This window comes from Rana temporaria, chromosome 3 (assembly GCF_905171775.1).
Source record: "Rana temporaria chromosome 3, aRanTem1.1, whole genome shotgun sequence".
NCBI classification, from domain to species: domain Eukaryota; kingdom Metazoa; phylum Chordata; class Amphibia; order Anura; family Ranidae; genus Rana; species Rana temporaria.
In genome coordinates this window covers 278,690,669-278,710,278 of record NC_053491.1, presented here as the reverse complement: position 1 = coordinate 278,710,278, position 19,610 = coordinate 278,690,669, and the positions used below count along the sequence as shown (strand labels likewise).

The 19,610-nt window shown below is 44.0% G+C and overlaps 1 protein-coding gene across 3 annotated transcripts in view; it reads right to left on the bottom strand.

The window, feature by feature from the left end:
• The window catches only part of SPDL1 (spindle apparatus coiled-coil protein 1), a 97,506-nt gene that overhangs the window by 61,248 nt on the left and 16,648 nt on the right, over positions 1-19,610 (bottom strand). For all 3 annotated transcript variants that reach the window (XM_040344680.1, XM_040344682.1, XM_040344681.1), the window contains exons 2-4: positions 7,616-7,789; positions 4,880-5,056; positions 1,273-1,467 (exon numbers count right to left, since the gene is read on the bottom strand). In XM_040344680.1, the coding sequence (XP_040200614.1) occupies positions 1,273-1,467; positions 4,880-5,056; positions 7,616-7,777 (534 nt within the window). In that variant the 5' untranslated portion in view covers positions 7,778-7,789. The remainder of the gene's footprint in view (positions 1-1,272; positions 1,468-4,879; positions 5,057-7,615; positions 7,790-19,610) is intronic.

Genomic DNA, 19,610 nt, shown 5'->3' with positions numbered 1-19,610 from the left:
TGAAACACATACACACACACAAACACAAAATGTCAACCAACCTGAGCTTCTTCTATGGGTCACAGGAGTGTAATTAGTTTTGTGACCCGTTTTCAGCAGAGAGCGGGCTGAAGTCCACTCTCTGACGTCACAGGAATCAGTGCAGAAATTGCATCATAGCGAAAACAAAGTCTGGATCTGCCAGGTGCCTGGACTGATACCCATCTCAGCGAGCCGAGGCAGAGAGGAGAGCTGCTGATTAACAGTCAGCAGCTCTCTGCTCAGGGAGCTGTGAGAACCAAGCCATCAGCAGTGTTCTCAGTGCAGAGGTGGCAGGCACCTAGGCAAGTATGATTTCTATAAAGAAAAACAAAACAAAAACCACATACTTCTTGTTTAATTTGAAGGTTACCTTCTATATGTCTTTGTCAAGGACAGAGAAGCCATTTTGCTCAGCACACATTTCTATTTTGAAACTTTCTTTCAGCATGTTGGGAGGAGTTTTGCATTTTTTTTTTTTTTTTTTTTTTAGAAAAACACATATGCAAGAGAGGGCTTTCCCTTTATATTTAGTACGACTATACTTGGAAAATGCATTACATGTTCACATATAAAAGAAACACTGAATATAAAAAGCCTTAAAAAAGGTTTCCAAGCACTTATTCAAGGTTTTTTTTTGTAGGCAAACAATTTTTGGATCCATAACATGCATGGATCATTTTTTCCCCAGGAACCCCTCCTCAATAGAATATTGCTGAACATAGTGTTTGAATGAAGTTGAATTGTTTCCAGGGTTAGACCAGTCACCATATAACACCAGCTTTAACCAGTGGGTAATAAACAGTGAGGAAGGGACAGGACAGAAATTGTACACCGTCCTAGTAGAGAATGCATCCTCTGAAATCAGATTCTGTGGAAGACGCCTCATCTTAGTGTTAAACTTCCCATACATTTACAGACATGCCGCAGGTCTCTAAGGGACCCAACAGACCATGTGGGGGGGGTTGAGCGTTATGCAAAATTGCTCTATGTGCAGATATGCGGTGTGCTTTTGGCAGGTCTTACAGACCCGTAGAATTCGTGATATGTGCGCAGATACATCACAGAGCTTAGGTCATCTTTGCTAAGACAAGGGTGCTGGAAGTATTTAAAAAAAAAAAAAAAAAAAAAAAAGCGCTTTTTTTTTCCCCCACACCACCACACAAGAAAAAGACAATTTTTTTATTTTTATTTTAGTCCACACTACAATTATAGTAAAATATATGAATGATATATGACTGATAAACTGCTCACCTTGGCACTTTCTAGTTCATGCATCTCAACCTGAATTGTAAGCATTTCGGAAGACATTGTTTCATGACCGCGTTCAGACATCATTCGAAGTTCTTCAGATTTATTAGCCAACATCTCAGCCTGATGGCCTAACTTTTGATGTAACTGTTTCTCACTCAGTCTTGCTTCATCCAATTCAGCTTTCAGCTTCTCCATCTTTTTATAACAGAAAAGTTTTTATTTATTTTTTAAATCACCAAATAAAATATATAAAATATGCTCAAATTCCGATAAAATAGAAAAATATTAGATAAGAATATTCAAAGTACTATTAATTGATTTCTATTAGATTGTAAGCTCTTCTGAGCAGGGCCCTCTTAATCCTCTTGTATTTTATTGTATTATAACTGTATTGTCTCCCTTTTAATATTGTAAAGCGCTGCATAAACTGTTGCCGCTATATAAATCCTGTATAATAATAATCATTTCTAGGAAACTGGATAACGTCTGTTTGCATCCCTTCTATAACACAAATGCCATTCTGCATGCTCCCATCTACATATAAAACCCCTGCACAAAGGGGCAAAGGATAAATGTAAAATTACTCTTTTTTTTTTAACTTGAACAGATGCAAAGTTTTCTTATGCCCTGTACACACGATCGGTTCGTCCGATGAAAACGGTCCATCAGTCCGTTTTTCATCAGACGAACCGATCGTGTGTGCAGGGCATTATACTGGAACATCCATGGTTTGTGTTCTTCTTCATCTATGTCTCACTCCACACACATACATTAATTTCTTTCCCAGCAAAACAGTAGTATTGCCCTCATACTTAGGAGTAATTATTACAAAGCACAGCAGAAACTGTTCCAATTTAGACAGTCTCTGGCTTAAAAAAAAACTTATATGAAATCATCAGAAGCCAAAACTTCATCGGATTTTTTTTTAATTTTTTTTTTAACAAAGCAATTAGCAAAAAAAACAAGCAAAGATGGAGAAACCACCACTAGTAATAATTCTATGCAAAGAACTTTAATATTCTTTTAAAGGTCTATTAATCCACACTCCCAGAGAACTTCAGGCCACAAAAATAGGACATGTTGCCGCTTAAAAGCGGTAGTAAAGCCTGCCGTGTGATTTTTACCTACAGGAAAGCCTTATGTAGGTAAAATGAATATCCCCCAAACATGCAGCGTTTAGGAGATAGTCACACTAGATGCTGCCCGTGACATCACCGACGCATGCGCTCTAAAGGTCCGACATGTCATGCCAGAGTTGAGGTCAAGAGTGACATTATTGCGGCCCAGGCCACTCATGCAGCCAAATCCTTTGAACCGAGAAGGAAGACTGGGAAAAGAGATGAGCCCCGTCAGCGGTGACAATAAGCCGTTGGAGGGTTCCAGGGTATTTCATAATGCGCTATTATGTGAAACATACTAGCACATTATGCCGTTGCCTTACGTTTTTCTTTTTTTTACTTCTGTGATTTACAACCTTTTAAAGTGGATGTAAACACTCACATATACCCAGTGAAGTGAACAGCCTCATATGATACACAGGGATGAAACAAATCTCCCCACATAAGTTTTACATGTATACAGTAGCTGCCGTCTTCAGCTTTATATATTCTTTAGAAAGTTCAGATCGTGTTACAGATTTTCTCTTCCTGTTCAGCACTGAAGTGAAGCCTGGGCATACAGCCAATTGGAGGAAAGGCACACACCCCCTCTCCTCATAGGTAGAGACTTTCAGATCTGGTCGTTGAATAGTTCAGCACTCTGCTAATCTATTTACAGTGCCTTGCAAAAGTATTCACCTGGAATTTACATGGATTGTTTGAAAATTTGCATCATTTAAAATTTACAGAATATGCCCACAACTTAGAAGAGGTTTTGTTTTTTATTGTGAAGCAAACAAAAGGACAAAATAACAGAAAAAGTCAATGTGCATAACTATTCAACCCCCTAAAGTCAATACTTTGTAGAGCCACCTTTTGCGGCTATCACAGCCCCAAGTCGATTTGGATAAGTCTCTATGAGCTTGTCACATCTTACCACTGGGATTGTTGCCCATTCCTCCTTGAAAAACTGCCCCAGCTCCTTCAAGTTGGATGGTTTGCGCTTGTGAACAGCAATCTTTAAATCTGACCACAGATTTTTTTATTGGATTGAGGTCTGGGCTTTGACAAGGCCATTCCAACACATTTACACGTTTCCCCTTAAACCACTCAACTGTTGCTTTAGCAGTGTGTTTGAGGTCATTGTCTCGCTGGAAGGTGAACCTCCGTTCTAGCCTCAAATCACACACAGAGTGGTACAGGTTTTGCTCAATATCCCTGTATTTAGCACTATCCATCTTTCCCTCAACTCTGACCAGTTTCCCAGTCCCGACTGCTGAAAAACATCCCCACAGCATGATGCTGCAACCACCATGTTTCACTGTGGGGATGCTGTTCTTTGGTTGATTTGTTAAGTGTAACGCCAGACATAGCGTTTTCTTTGATGGCCAAAAAGTAAAAATTTTGTCTCATCAGACCAGAGCACCCGCCTCTATACCATGCATTTTGGGAGTCTCCCACATACCTTTTCGCAAACTCAAAAACGTGCCATTTTGTTTTTTGCTGAAAGTAATGGCTTTCTTCTGGCCACTCTGCCATAAAGCCCAACTCTATGGAGTGTACGGCTTATTTTCGTTTTATGTACAGATACTCCAGTCTCTGCTGTGGAACTCTGCAGCTCCTCTAGGGTTACCTTAGGTCTCTGTGCTGCCGGATTAATGCCTTCCTTGCCCAGTCCATGAGTTTTGCTGTGCGTACGTCTCTTAGTAGGTTTGCTGTTGTGCCATATTATTTCCATTTGGTTATGATAGATTTGATGGTGCTCCTAGGGATCAAAGACTTGGATTTTTTTTTTATAACCAACCCTGACTTGTGCTTAACAACATTGTCCCTTACTTGTTTGGAGAGTTCCTTGGTCTTCATGGCAGTGTTTGGTTAGTGGTGCCTCTTACTTAAGTGTTGCAGCCTCTGGGGCCTTTCAAAAAAGGTGTGTATATGTAATGACAGATTATGTGACTCTTAGATTGCACACAGGTGGACATCATTTCACCAATTATGTGACTTCTGAATTGGTTGCACCAGAGCTTTTTATGGGCTTCATAACAAAGGGGGTGAATACATACGCACATGCCAATTATTTTTTTATTTCTGAAAAATAGTTTTATGTATATAATTTTTCTAATTGTCACCAACTTGGACTATTGTGTTCTGATCAATCACATTCAGATTAAAAAAAACATTGAACTAAAAGGCTGCATTGTAACAAAATAGGTAAAAAGCCAAGGGGGTGAATACTTTTGCAAGGCACTATATAGCATTCTCCCAAACACAAATTTCAGCCTGCTTTTATCTCAGTTGACGGAGAACTTGTCAGAAGTTATCAGGCTGATAACAGACGAACGGAGCAGGAGACAGCTATGGGACATAGTGCTTTGAAGAAAAATAAGAAAAAAAACACTACAGATATACGTACCCTGCTCAAATTTCATGAAATCGGGTTTACATCCACTTTAATGGAAACATTTAAATGAAAAAAAAAAGGGTTTACAAAAAACTAAAAGTTGTCATACCTTATCTTTTAGTCCACAAACTTCCCGATTATGTGTCCTCTCCATTTGTTCCTGCAGTTGTTCAAGGCAAACCTTCTGTTGTTGTTTTATGTTTTCACACTCCACGGTTAGGCTTTCCAGAATCTGATTTTTAAGCTCAACTTCCCGACTTAGAGAATATTTCTCTTGTTCCAAATTCTGTAATGAAAGGCAAAAATAATATATTTTTTTTTTACAGTATAAAATATATAGTTAGGCTGGGTTCACACTGTGTGCGGATGCGACACACAGCAGGGGTCCGGTGCGTCCCTGTTCTCCGTTTCAGGAATGATTTAGGCCTGAATTTTTGCCTGAATTCGGACCTGAAACTGAGCCAGTGATGCACAAGGACCCCTGTGCAATCCGCTCTGCAGCCGCACCAGAGATGTGTGAACTAGGTCCCTTGAGAGCCGGTTACTCTCCTAGCATGCAAATTGGATGCGAAGAAAGACGCATCCAATTAGCATCAGTGTGATGTACATCAGAAATTACAAGTCTCTGTAAAAGGTTGCTAGGATGAAAATTCAGTGGATAGAATATCAAAAGTTATTACCGTATATACTCGAGTACAAGTCAAGTTTTTCAGCACTTTTTTTGTGCTGAAAATGCCCCCCTCGGCTTATACTCAAGTCACCTTTTTGTGCCTGATCTCCCGGATTTTGGGGACCCCGGTACTGGCCGGCCATAGGTCCCCTGGACCCCAAACTTGGCACACATATAGCCCCACTCTTCCTCTACAAGTGTGTTGTCCAGGGGACCTACGGCCTGGGTAGTACCGATTTTTCAAAGTCCGGCACCCCTTCCAGAGACTTTCATGTTAAGTGGTAATTTCTCTGGTAACTTTAAGGACCCGGTACTGGCTGGCCGTAAGTACCCTGGACCCATAACTTGGCACACATGTAGCCCCAGTTCTCCTCTATAAGTGTGCAAAGCTCGCTGTCTGGAAGACCTACGGCCGGGGAGCACCGATTTTTCAAAGCCAGGCACCCCTTCTTTATACTCCCATGTTAAAAGTAAGTCTAGTCATGGACACAGTGAGGCATGGGCACAGTGAGGCACAGTAATCACCCGTGGACCGGCACTGACCCCTCCAAGGACCCAGGAAGTCCCCAAGACTACTGGGGCGCCGACAGGGATCGTGGGCGTGGCGATCGCGGAGCTCCAGCCACCTGAAAGGACATGCTGTGGCTTCGGCCTAATCATGTGGAGCGGTGGCCATCTTGCTCCCCCCAGAAGCTGTGCCGACGCTGCCTCTGGCTGCTACACCCACCCCAAGACCGGCTCTCCTCCTGCACTGCCACTGAGGACATCCAGCCTCCGACCACCCCCCATACACACAAGCAATGGAAGATTTGGGTCACTCCATTTCACTGATAGACTGGCAAAAATGCTTAATTCTCACTCACAAAATATCCTTAGCCTCCAAGGCTCAAGAAAAAGGATTCAAGTTGTCAACCCATTGGTACAGATGCCCCTCGACTTTGCACTGGATAAACCTTGCGCTCCCAGATACCTGCTGGCGTTTGTCATCCAAGGGAACCTTACTCCACATTTGGTGGGAATGCCCCCCTGTGCGGAGGTTCTGGCAAAAGATCCTCGACTGGTACTGCAGACTCACAGGGACCTCTGTTACACCCTCTCCTGAGGTAGTTTTGCCATCTATGCTCCCTGGACCGATTAAAATCGTTCAAAAAAGACGTTCTGCGTCACTTCCTGGTGGCAGCTAAAAACAGTTCTGCCCAGACACTGGAAATTGAGGAGCATGCCTTTCCTGGGGGATTGGGCAATTGAAGTGGACCAAATCAATAGCCTGGAACGAATGTTGTCGCAGGAAACGGGTAAGGAAGAGAAATTCTCCAAGACCTGGACCTCATGGTCTATGTTACGATCCTCGGAATTTATTACATGGGTTACAGAGGACCCCACCGACGCAACTGTGTGACCAGAGTGGAATCTACATTCCTTACTATCTTGACCCCTCAATTCCCACTATCCTTTTTCCCCCCTTTATATGTTGCAGTGTTACACGATTACCCAAATCATAATCTCTAGTCTCATCAGACCGGAATTGTTGCGCACAGCCCCTCAGAGAAAATATGCTTAACACAGGCAAAAAAGCCCTAGCTTATTTGTAATAAGTGGACACCACTCGTTGAGTGTATAGTGGTGCTCACCTACCCCTAACTCAGATTAGACGATATAGCTATACAGGCTTATATACTAAATCAATCGAAGCTCACAAATTATCTAAACCATGAGACGGTATAACAGTATTGCAATGATGTATATTTCTATTTTGTGTTAATGAATGACATATTTGTCTACTGTACACTTTCTTTCTCAATAAAAATAAGAAAATAAAAGGGGGGGGGGGGGGGGTGGAATGAGAATTATAATGAAAACCTTTCTGATGGTATGACTACTTAAGTTGCTGAGAAAGCGCTTGTAAATCTAAAGTATCATTATATACTGTACTTGATGTTTTAATGAGTGTTCCTATGTAACTTGCAGCATTGTTTAATAAAAACTAATTGAAAAGAAATACCATATAAATGCTTTTTAGCACTGTCAGCAATACAAAAATGTTGGGCAAGATTATATTCACTCAAAGAGGAAACTGGCAACAAAAATCACATTACCATGTAGAGAGGGTTATTTCACCATTATCAGCTGTGGAAATTGTCAATCAGGTGGACTTATATTAGAACGGTTATTTACCTCAATGACGAGAGTCATTTCATTGCGTTGATCTTCTAATTGATTTTGAAGATCACTCTGACTTTCCAGTAGCTTAAGGCCATATTGTGCCGCCTTATTCCGCTCCTCCTCCGCTTCTTTTAACTGGCGCTGGAGTTTTAGTACAATGTCAGATTGGGCCATAGTGCCTGAATCCTAGGACACATGGAGAGAAAAAAAAAAAAAAAAGATTTTGTACATTAAAAAACACAAATACAAAATCATTTTACTACTAAATATCTAATCGAACAAGGCAGATGCACACAAGGAACTGCATATAATAAATATATAAAAACACACACACACACACACACACACAGGCTGCAAATCACACTCACACCAATAAAAATATAGGTTTGTTCCACCTCTGTATAATGGAAACTGGAGTATCACCAAAACAAAAAAAATAAAAATAAATGCATGTTCAACTTTTTTTGGAACTGATGCACACTGGAACTGACTGCACTGGTGTGAAATATTCCATTGGAAACCATATAATTTACTATTCATGCATTTTTAATGCAGAAAAAATGCACTGGACTGCATGTGGTGTAAACCAGCCCTTAGTTTGGATAACTATAACGTATTTAGGGCATACCAACTCAACTACAAAGTGAAGTAGAAAAATCACACCCACCTTTGATAAGTTGGAAAGGTTCATCCACTGACAACTTAAAAAGGAGACGTTTAGCTTTTTAGAATTTTTTTTTTTTTAAATATAGATGCACACATTTAAAAAAAAAAAAAAAAAGGGAAAAGCTGTGTGGGTGCCGTTTTTTTCACTGCGGGAGCAGGGAGAAGATCCCCCACTCGCTGTCACACTGAGGGAAGGATGGGGGTGGGGGGGGGGGGGGGAGAGGCGGCAAGGGCTGGAATGTGTTAAACCCTAAATACAGAGTTAGGGCCGAAACAACTAATTAATTTCATAATCGATTACTATTTTCATAATCAGTTAATCGGCCAGTTACATAATGGGGATAAAAAAATAAAAAAATAAAAAAGTATATCCCTTTATAGTACATAAAGAGCAACTATTGTAATACCACACAGAAAAAGGGCACCAACTTGGATACTTTATACCAAGTGTGTCTGCTGCTATGACCATTACAGCAGATTACTTTGTAATCTTTCTAAAGACTAAAATCCAGTTTAAGGGCTAACCTGCCATCTGCTGCAATATGGCTTATATAGTAGCAAAATGCAGGTTAGAAATCTAAACTAAACAGAATTTTATATATATATATATATATATATATAAATTGTGTGCGTGAGAAGATAAAACAACCCAATCTGCTCTCCCATGAGCATGAACATGTTTCAGATTAGATGTCCTCTGTATTGAGAAAACATGGCTGGTAAAATGGACACACATTTTTCTCCATTTCTGAAAACTGAAAAATACTTTACATTAAATATTGCCCAAATACAAAATTTAAAAATGTAGGGTACTTCCTGTAAACTATATGCTGAAGTGAAACTTCAGATTAAAAATTATATGGGGTTAATTTACTAAAGGCAAGTATACTGTGCACTACAAGTGCTGTTGCTCTGGATCTTAGTAAAGGAGGGGGAAAAGCTCTGCTGATTTCAACAATCCAATCATGTGCAAGCAAAAGAAGTCCATTTTTTTTTTTTTTTTACTTGCATGTGATTGGTAATTCTTTGCAAAGTGAAGCTTTAGGCCCCATGCACACTGGGCTTAAAAAATGTCTGTTCTTTTTGGAGTAAAAAACGTCCATATAGAGCATTTTTTGTACAAAGTTTAGATTCTCCAATCAGAAACGCAAATGAGGTTTTTTTTTCCTGCCTCTAAACGTTGTTCTCAAAAATATGCCTGTAAACGTCCTAATGTGTATGGACACAGTTGCTTCTACAGGCAGAACACAACTCCTGTAGAAGCAATGTTTTTTATTCCAGTGTGCATGGAGCCTTACTTCATTTACTAAGCTTTTGCAGTGCACAGTATATTTGCCTTTAGTAAATTAACCTCCCAGTATAGAAAAGGGTTAGGTTAGAACCTGCCAGTTCTTGTTGAGAAAACACGTTTCTAAACCTTCCCTACTAAACTAAAACCAAGCGCGTTTTCCTGGTGCCTCCATGGCAGCATACTTGTGATAGAGCTCCGCCTCGACTCCTCCTTCAGGACTAGTGAATAGAATTAAAGGCGTAGCCCCTCCCCCAACATTCTCCTTTTTTTCCTCATACCTTCTTGTGCTGGTGAAGAGTAGATGTATGTCCATACCTCTGCAGTCAGCAGCGTCCGCCGGGTTTAGCCTTTCCCGTGCGCAGTCCCTGTTCTTGGGCTGCTCTTAGCGCTAATAAGTCTGGGAACCCCTCTGTGGATCTGTTGGGGTCATTTCGCAGAGTTTCCTCACAGGAACGCAAACTGCCAAAAGCATTGATGAATGACATGCGAGCCGCAGAAGGATCAGCTTCGCTACCCCAGGCCAGTCATTTTTTTCTCTTTTTTCCCTTTCGTTTTATCATGTTAGTTAGCCATTGTGTTTGCTTTTATCTCCCCTGCTTTCTTCTGTGCTCAGATACCAGTGCTTCCCAGAGTTTGTGTACTCCTTGTGGTAGAGACTTTTCAAAGTCAACAGAGTGACTCGTTGTTAGAGTTCAACTAACAAAAGGACTATAAACCTATAATAACATAGGGAGGTTATCTCAAAGGGATGGGGATCTGATAAGCTTAGAGAGAGTGTCTCTCTCTCTCTCTCTCTCCCTGGTTTATGTTATAGTTGTAAATATTAGAATAATACAAGTTTCTTCTCTGTATCAATAAATGTAATACTTTTCTCTTTTTCACCGCGCTATTCTTTGTTTTAATTTTTATATAGACAAAAAGGTGTTTATAGCTTATTTTAATTATTTACGTGCGATATTAATATTTCTGATTATTAATTATGTACGTGCGTTAATAATTTTTCTATGACAAAATGGTGCCCCGTGTAGTGAGGAGGGTTTAAAGTTTGGATAGATATGATTTATTGTATGGTAGACAGAACTGGTTTAGGTCTATTTTGTTTTAACCTGTCTGAATACCTAACAAACTTACTCTTCAGAACTTAAGTTTTTTTTGTCTATGCAAATGTGTTGATTAGACTGATTTTGAATAATGTAGATATATATAGAATGAAATTGCAACAGGGAGCAGTGCGGATATTTTTTTCTGACCGCTAGGTGGGGCTTCCGTCGAATTCCGCATCGAGTATGCAAATTAGCTAGATACGCGAATTCCCGAACATACGCCGGGCGGACGTAGTAAAGTTACGTCATTTGCGTAAGTCGTCCGTGAATGGGGCTGCTCGTCATTTACGTTTACGTTGAAACCAATGACGTCCTTGCGGCGTACTTTGGAACAATGCACACTGGGAAATTCCACGGACGGCGCATGCGCCGTTCGGCAAAAACGCCAATCACATCGGGTCACAGTAGATTTACAAAAAACACGCCCCCTGATCCAAATTTGAATTAGGCGGGCTTGCGCCGGCTGATTTGAGCTACACCGCCGCAACTTACGGAGCTAGTGCTTTGAGAATACAGCGCTTGCCCGTCTGGGTTGCAGAGGCGTAGCGTAGAGCGGATACGCTACACCCGCACAAATTTACACTGCTGACTTTGAATCTGGCCCTGTGTGCCTCTTTGCAGTTGACCCTTTGAATGAGATTAGGCCAATCTTTGTGAGTGAAACACACCTATGCTTTTGTAAATAAACAGTGGGGCGATGGCGCCGCTATAATGATTAATATTCAATAAGGTGTGGGTGTAGTGGTTATTAAACCTATGTGACTCAGTTGGTGAACCTCCACCAATAGTTGGTGTCCAAGAAACCTCCACGTTAGTAGGAGAAATAGATGAATGAATAAAGTCAGGACCCTGTGCAGGCCAGCAAAGAGAAGTGACTTGTGATAAAAAAAACATTTAAAATTAGAAATAAAGCAGTTCAAATGAATATCCAGGTTGAGGCCTCTAGGAACTAGAGACCCCAACCTGTGTATCCAACGGGTCTCATTTTGTGAGACCTGGATCTTCTTGTTGCCCCCGCCAGTGGTCTTTAATAATGTCAACCCCATAGAACGTGAGGCAAGATGGATCCTTATGATGTTTTTCCTCAAAATGTCTAGAGAGACTATGTTTTGGGAATCCATTACGTATGTTTTGGATGTGCTCACGTGTTCTTACACGTAAGGGTCTGGTGATACGGCCCACATACTGGAGTCGGCAGCGGCACTCTATGACGTAGGTCACATGGGTGCTATTACAAGTAATACGTTATTTTATCTGGAATTCTCTATTGGGTACATGGGACTTGAATGTTGTTTTTCTCCAAGGCTGGGGTTTATTTGTTTTGCACGGTGGGCATCTCTGGCATCCGTGGAGTCCTTCAGGGTCTGGACAGGTGTTCGATTCCCTGGGGGGATCGAGTGCATTGTGGACGGGGTGTGTTCGTGGTGTTGGTGCTCTGCGGTGGGTGAGTCTGGGTCGTGATGGCAATACCGCTACTAAAGTTCTGTGCTCTTTCAAAATGGGCCAATACTTTTTGAAGATCTTTTCCAATTGTTGGTATTGGTTGCTGTATACTGTGATAAAGGCCAGATCCATGGTAGGTGCTTAATGAAGCTTTTTCTTGTTGAGCAAAGCTTCCCTATCCATCTCACAAATGTTAATTTTCAGTTGTTGTCAGCACCTATGCTTTTGGGCTGCGTTTCCACTGGTGCAACTCCAATGTGGCCTGATTCAGGGTGCGATTTGGAAATGCAGCTTTAGTGCGACTGTGGTGTGGCTTTGAATGCGTTTTTTTTTATCCAGAAGTCGCATCAAAATGGTGCAGGTACCTTTATCGGTCGCTGCAGCATTGAGCCACATAGATTGGAATGGGTGCTATTGAAATCAATGGGCTGCGAGTTGTAATGCGACTTTGGGTCCAAAGTCGCATGGCAAATCGCATCAGTGGAAACGGAGACTAAAATCACACTGAATTATCTGGATGTATGTGAATCTATTCCTCTGTTTAAACAAATAACTGGGGATTGTAAGCGGTGTAATTGAATCTGGAAACACTGGCTATATTGTAACTAAAAAAATCATAGTGTAATTAGGGGTTCGTCAGTTAAAATTGCCTCCTGTAGTACAAGCCATCATAGGGTCTAATCATGCTTAACGCTTGGGAAGCCCTGTGGTACAGTAAGCATTTCTTTTAGAATACTTTGGAAAGTCTACGGGGAGGTTGAACCATTTGGTTTGGAAAATCTCCGGGCTAATTTTTTGAAGGACTATAATCAGTACATAGATTGTTCTGGCAAGTAGTGAAAAAAAAATAAAAATATCGGTAAAGGTGGACGGGGGAGGTACCCGCCGACCCAATCATGTCAAAGTGTAGCTAGCTTTGGGATAAGCACCCTCTAAGGGTTGCGGAACAGCTCAAAGTCCTTCGTCCATAGAGGATGGGAAATCAAATCGCTTTGGAAAGGAAGTCGAACTGTGGGGAACCTTACCACTTGACTCCGAGGGAAGAAATGATAGATAAATATGGACCTTGGGCTGTGAAATATATAAATGATGGGAATCGCTAGACTGGAAACGGTATTTTTAAGAGAAATGCGAGATGCTTGGAGGGCAGGAATGGTAGGATATCAGAACTGATGAGGTGAGTATTTTTAATAGGGAATCCACATCCCCAGAGGAGTGATGATGAACAGAGTTTATGGGTAAGTAGGATGTAGAACATGTGGATCTGTGTGAGGTCTTGAGGTCATATTTGACCTAGATAAATGTGTTGTGCGGAAATGTGTGAGATCCATGGATTGTGAGGTTATGTGTGATGGCATGAGGATTTGTTTTGTGTTGGTTAAGGTTTAAAACTTGGGAATGGTGTTCTATAGTTCAGAGCAACCACGCCCCCCTCTCTTTCCCTGACACAAGTCAAACTGAGAGTGTGCGACGTGTGTTCTCAGCTGCTGACTCAGTGCTGACAGCCCGAATGACCCCCCCTTCTATTTTGTGAGGGTGTGTGAACAGCTGTATTGTCATGCAAATTGAGTGAGCCGAGTGAATGGTAAAACGAAAGTAAGATGCTATATATATATATATTGTAACGTTCGGGGCTATAGCTCGGTGGGATTAAGTGCACAAACCGTTCGACCTGAACATAAAAAGGCTTTTATTCATAGGTCAACAAAAAATAAGGCTTTTCTCAGCACACAAGGAAAACTATAAACAAAAAGTCCGCTTAGCTTCAGCATTAAATAAAGTCTGCTTATCTTCAGCACCAAAAAGTAAGTCAAAAACAAAACACATACAGTTCGTTGGTAGCCGGGTCTTCACCCCCTGTATTCCAAAAGTCCTCACTGTATTGTGAACAGCAGCTATCAGACTCCCAGCTTGTCCTCACAGGTGCAATCTCCACACTCCTTCACCCACCTCCACCATCACTTCCTGTTTAAATGGGTGGTTCTTTGGGAGTGTTAACACCTTGTGTGCTGGCTCTTCAGTGTTTAGGAGTGGAGGCTCTTTCCCACCCAAATAGCACTTTAGAGCCTCCAGAATTCCAGGCCCCAAATTACTCTATCAAAACAGATAGAACTGCGAGCCAGTCCTCTCTGGATTAATTCTTACCTGGAATCCTTCACCCACTTTGGGTGACCCCCTGAACACTCTTCCCGCTATTTAAAGGGACCATAGCCCAAATAGTGGTGCTGTATAGCACCCGTCCAGGACCCAACCCTGGCGTCCTGTACATATCCCCCCCCTCTGCCTCAACGCGGAGGTGTTGGAGGCACCAGTAGACACCATACAATGGACACGGGAGAGGGCATCGGCATTCTGATGTTGTCTCCCGGGTCTGTGCTCTACCACAAAATTGAACTCCTGGAGAGAAAGGAACCACCTTGTTACCCTGGCATTGGTGTGCTTGTTTTGTCTCATCCACGTAAGGGGAGCGTGGTCTGACACCAAGCGAAACTTCCTACCCAGGAGGAAATATCGTAGGGAGTCTAAAGCCCACTTGATGGCCAGACACTCCCGTTCCACCACTGCGTAGTTTCTCTCAGCTGATGTCAGCTTCCTGCTAAGAAAAACCACGGGGTGCTCCTCTCCATTGATTTCCTGAGACAGGACCGCTCCCAACCCTTCACTGGAAGCATCTGTCTGCACTACAAAATCTTTTTTAAAATCTGGAGCTACAAGCACCGGATCTTGGCACAAAGCTGTCTTAAGCTTTTGAAAAGCTGTCTCGGCCTCGGCGTTCCACTTTATCATCACTGACTTTCTACCTTTGGTCAAGTCAGTCAGCGGTGCAGCAATAGTGGCGAAGTTGGGGACAAACCTCCTATAATAGCCAACTATGCCCAAAAACGCTCCGACCTGCTTCTTGGTTACGGGACGGGGCCAGTCCTGTATAGCCTCCACCTTATTCATTTGGGGCTTCACCAGCCCTCTACCCACAATATACCCTAGGTATTTTGCTTCCTCCATCCCAATGGCACACTTCTCTGGATTGATGGTGAATCCTGCTCTTCTCAAGGAGTCTACGACTGCCTGAACCCGGGGAAGGTGGGACTCCCAATCAGTGCTGAAGATGACTATGTCATCTAGATAGACCGAAGCGTACCGTTGGTGTGAACGCAGAGTTTTGTCCATGGCCCTTTGGAATGTGGCGGGGGCTGAGTGTAGACCAAACGGCATCCTTTTATATTGGAAGTGGCCTTCCGGGGTAGAGAAGGCCGTTTTCTCCCTGGCTTCCTTAGTCAGGGGGATCTGCCAGTACCCTTTTGTGAGGTCCAGCGTGGTGATGTACCTGGCAGGACCTAACCTCTCAATCAGCTCATCTACCCGTGGCATGGGATATGCGTCAAACTTGGAGACTTCATTAAGTTTTCTGAAGTCGTTGCAGAAGCGGAGGGTGCCGTTGGGCTTGGGTACCAACACGATTGGACTTGACCACTCGCTCTGCGACTCTTCAATGACTCCAAGCTCGAACATTCTTTTAACCTCTTCTGACACTGCCACCCTATGAGCTTCTGGGATACGGTAAGGCCTTAATCGGATTTTTACATTCGGCTCGGTCACAATGTCATGCTCGATGACATTGGTGCGACCGGGCAACTCTGAAAACATATCCTTATTTCTTTGTAAAAATTCTTTTGTTTGCTGGGTTTGGGGCCCAGTCAGGGTAGCAGCAACCTGCACCAGGTCGATCCCTGCATGGTCCCCTGACTGTACCCCTACTACCGCGGACACTTGTTCTCTGTCTCTCCAGGGTTTCAATAAATTAACATGATAGATCTGGTATGGTTTTCTTTTTCCTGGCTGGTGTACCTTGTAGTCCACCTCACCGACTTTCTCTACCACCTCAAACGGGCCTTGCCACTTGGCCAAGTATTTACTCTCTACCGTGGGTATTAGAACAGCCACCCGGTCTCCTACTTGGAACTGTCTAATTTTAGCCGACCTGTTATACACTCTTCTTTGGGCATCCTGAGCCTTCTGCATGTGCTCCCTCACCAGCGGCATCACCTTAGCCACTCTCTCTCGCATTTGAGAGATATGCTCCACCACCGTTTTATGCGGTGAGGACTCACTTTCCCATGTCTCTTTTACCAGATCGAGTAATCCCCGGGGCCTTCGTCCATACACTAATTCAAATGGTGAGAAGCCCGTGGATGCTTGTGGAACCTCCCGGATAGCAAACAACAGAGCAGGGAGTAGCATATCCCAATCCTTACCATCTTTCTGGACTACTCTTTTCAACATGGACTTTAGGGTTTTATTAAACCTCTCAACCAGGCCATCGGTCTGAGGGTGATAGACAGACGTCCACAACTGCTTAATTTGGAACAGTTTGCACAAGTCCGCCATCACCTTTGACATAAAAGGGGTACCCTGATCCATCAGTATCTCTTTGGGGAACCCAGTTCGTGAGAACATTTGAAACAATTCCCTGGCAATGGCCTTAGAGGAGACTTTCCTCAAAGGGATGGCTTCTGGATACCTAGTTGCATAATCTAGGATTACCAATATGTATTGGTGCCCCCGGGCCGACTTTACCAGGGGTCCCACCAGATCCATAGCGATTCGCTCAAACGGGACCTCAATAATTGGCAAGGGTACCAGAGGATTTCTATAGTGGGACACTGGGGCGGTTAACTGGCAAATGGGACAAGACGCACAATACCTTTTAACCTCGGCTTTCAGCCTTGGCCAGTAAAACCGGTCGGTTATCCTGGCCTCTGTTTTCTCCGCCCCCAGGTGTCCTCCCAGTGCATCGTTGTGGGCCAGATCAAGGAGCATCCGTCTATACGGTTGGGGAACCAGCAACTGCTCTACAGTTTCCCCTCGGCTCTCAGCCACTCGATACACCAAGTCCCCCTTCAATGCAAAGTGAGGAAACCTCTGATCTGCGCCTGGCATTTGTGAGACCCCACCAATAACAGAAACCTGCTCTCGAGCATTGATCAATGTAGGGTCCTGTAATTGGGCGGTGCCGAACGCACCCCTGGATATATCCAGGTCTGGATGTACTGGCCTTGAGGATGCTTCCCCTTCCCCCTCCTCAACCTGGGAGAGCTCCTCATCATCCTCCCCCAGCATAACTTGCAATGGGAAGACTTCCCCCCCCTCAGAGATCAACTCGGTTTCTAGACCTGGGACAGGGGCATTATCCTCCATATTAGCATTCTCTGCAGTTTCATTATTGGTGACAGGTGTCTCCATATCGGAGTGGTATGTTGGGGAGGTTTCAGGTTCGGACCCCTCAGACCCTGTCCCTTCCAGGTCCAGTGTCCCCAGTTCTCCTGGCAGCCCCATCTGTACCTGGGTCCATAGTTCCAGAAATAGTGGACAGTCCCGCCCCACTATGATGTCATGAATTAAACTTTTTACCACCCCAACCTCCTGTGTAACTGAGGCATGGCCATAGGAAACAGTCACCGGGACCAAGGGGTACTCCTTGGTGTCCCCATGGATACACACTACCCGTAGTGTCTTGGTTACTGGCCCAAGCCTCCCAAGTACCCTGGCATGTACTAGTGTTACCATGCTACCGGAGTCCAGTAGAGCCCTGGCCGGAAGGTGGTTCACCCACACTTCACACTCAAACCGTCCTGCAGCCAGATCGAGATGAGTGGCACACACACTTTGCACATAGAAGGAGCTTCTCCGACCAATCCCGCAGTCCATAGGCTCCTCCTGCAGTGGGCATTGTGCCCGGGTATGCCCCCAGGACCGACATCGCCAACATTGTATGTCTCCCATCTTTGGTACAGGAACCGACCTCCGTGGTTCTAGGGCAGATGGTGTGAACCTGCGGACGCCAACATCTGGCAAGGCTTCTCTCCTCAGGTTGGTGGCTGGTCTGGGTGTCCTTGGCGTGGGTTCTCGACGCTTGGCAGGCCCAAGCAGGTCCTCCACCACGGTATACCGTTCAACCAGCTCGATCAGCTGGTCAGCATTAGTAGGGTTTCCATGGCTTACCCAGCGCTGTAGGTCATCTTGTAGGGACCGTAGGTACCGGTCCATCACCACTCGTTCCACCATTTGTGGACCTGACAACTTTTCTGGCTGCAGCCATTTTTTAACTAACTGAATTAGTTCATGCATCTGGGACCTGGGTGGTTGGTCCGATTTGTACCGCCAGCGATGCACCCTCTGAGCCCGGACAGCTGTGGTCACTCCCAGGCGGGCCAGGATTTCAGCTTTTAGACGTTCATAGTCTTTGATGTGCTCAGCTGGGAGGTCAAAATAGGCCTTTTGCGGGTCACAAGTGAGAAAAGGCGATATAATGCCGGCCCATTGGTCCCGGGGCCACGCTTCTCTCTCTGCTATCCTTTCAAAGGTGGTAAGAAAGGCTTCCACGTCATCGCTGGGTGTTAGTTTCTGCAAAAAATGGCTGGCTCTAACAGACACTGGGTTGCTAACGGCAACGACCGCTTGCGCTTGTCCCTGAGCCAGCTGCTGTACGGCCTCCTGCAAGGCAGCCACCTGTGCTTGAGTGGACTCCTGCTGGGCCGTAAACTGGGCGGATAGCAGCCGTGTATTTTCCTGCTGCGCAGCTATAGCCTGTGCCAGGGCCTGCTGCTGCTGAGCCATTGCTTCCTCATGGCGACGGTTTGACTCTGCCGACGCTTGCTGCTGGGCCACAGTGGCTTGTGCCAAAGCCTTAACGACCTCCTCCATGCCTTTGTCTGCTGTTTGTAACGCCTGGGCTGACTTCACCCAAGACATGCCATAAGTATACTGTCTCTTTAAATGTCAGTTTTTAAACGGTTTTTGCGCCTGCAAATGCACTTTGCCCGCATTCGACACCAGTTGTAACGTTCGGGGCTATAGCTCGGTGGGATTAAGTGCACAAACCGTTCGACCTGAACATAAAAAGGCTTTTATTCATAGGTCAACAAAAAATAAGGCTTTTCTCAGCACACAAGGAAAACTATAAACAAAAAGTCCGCTTAGCTTCAGCATTAAATAAAGTCTGCTTATCTTCAGCACCAAAAAGTAAGTCAAAAACAAAACACATACAGTTCGTTGGTAGCCGGTTCTTCACCCCCTGTATTCCAAAAGTCCTCACTGTATTGTGAACAGCAGCTATCAGACTCCCAGCTTGTCCTCACAGGTGCAATCTCCACACTCCTTCACCCACCTCCACCATCACTTCCTGTTTAAATGGGTGGTTCTCTGGGAGTGTTAACACCTTGTGTGCTGGCTCTTCAGTGTTTAGGAGTGGAGGCTCTTTCCCACCCAAATAGCACTTTAGAGCCTCCAGAATTCCAGGCCCCAAATTACTCTATCAAAACAGATAGAACTGCGAGCCAGTCCTCTCTGGATTAATTCTTACCTGGAATCCTTCACCCACTTTGGGTGACCCCCTGAACACTCTTCCCGCTATTTAAAGGGACCATAGCCCAAATAGTGGTGCTGTATAACACCCGTCCAGGACCCAACCCTGGCGTCCTGTATATATATATATATATATATATAT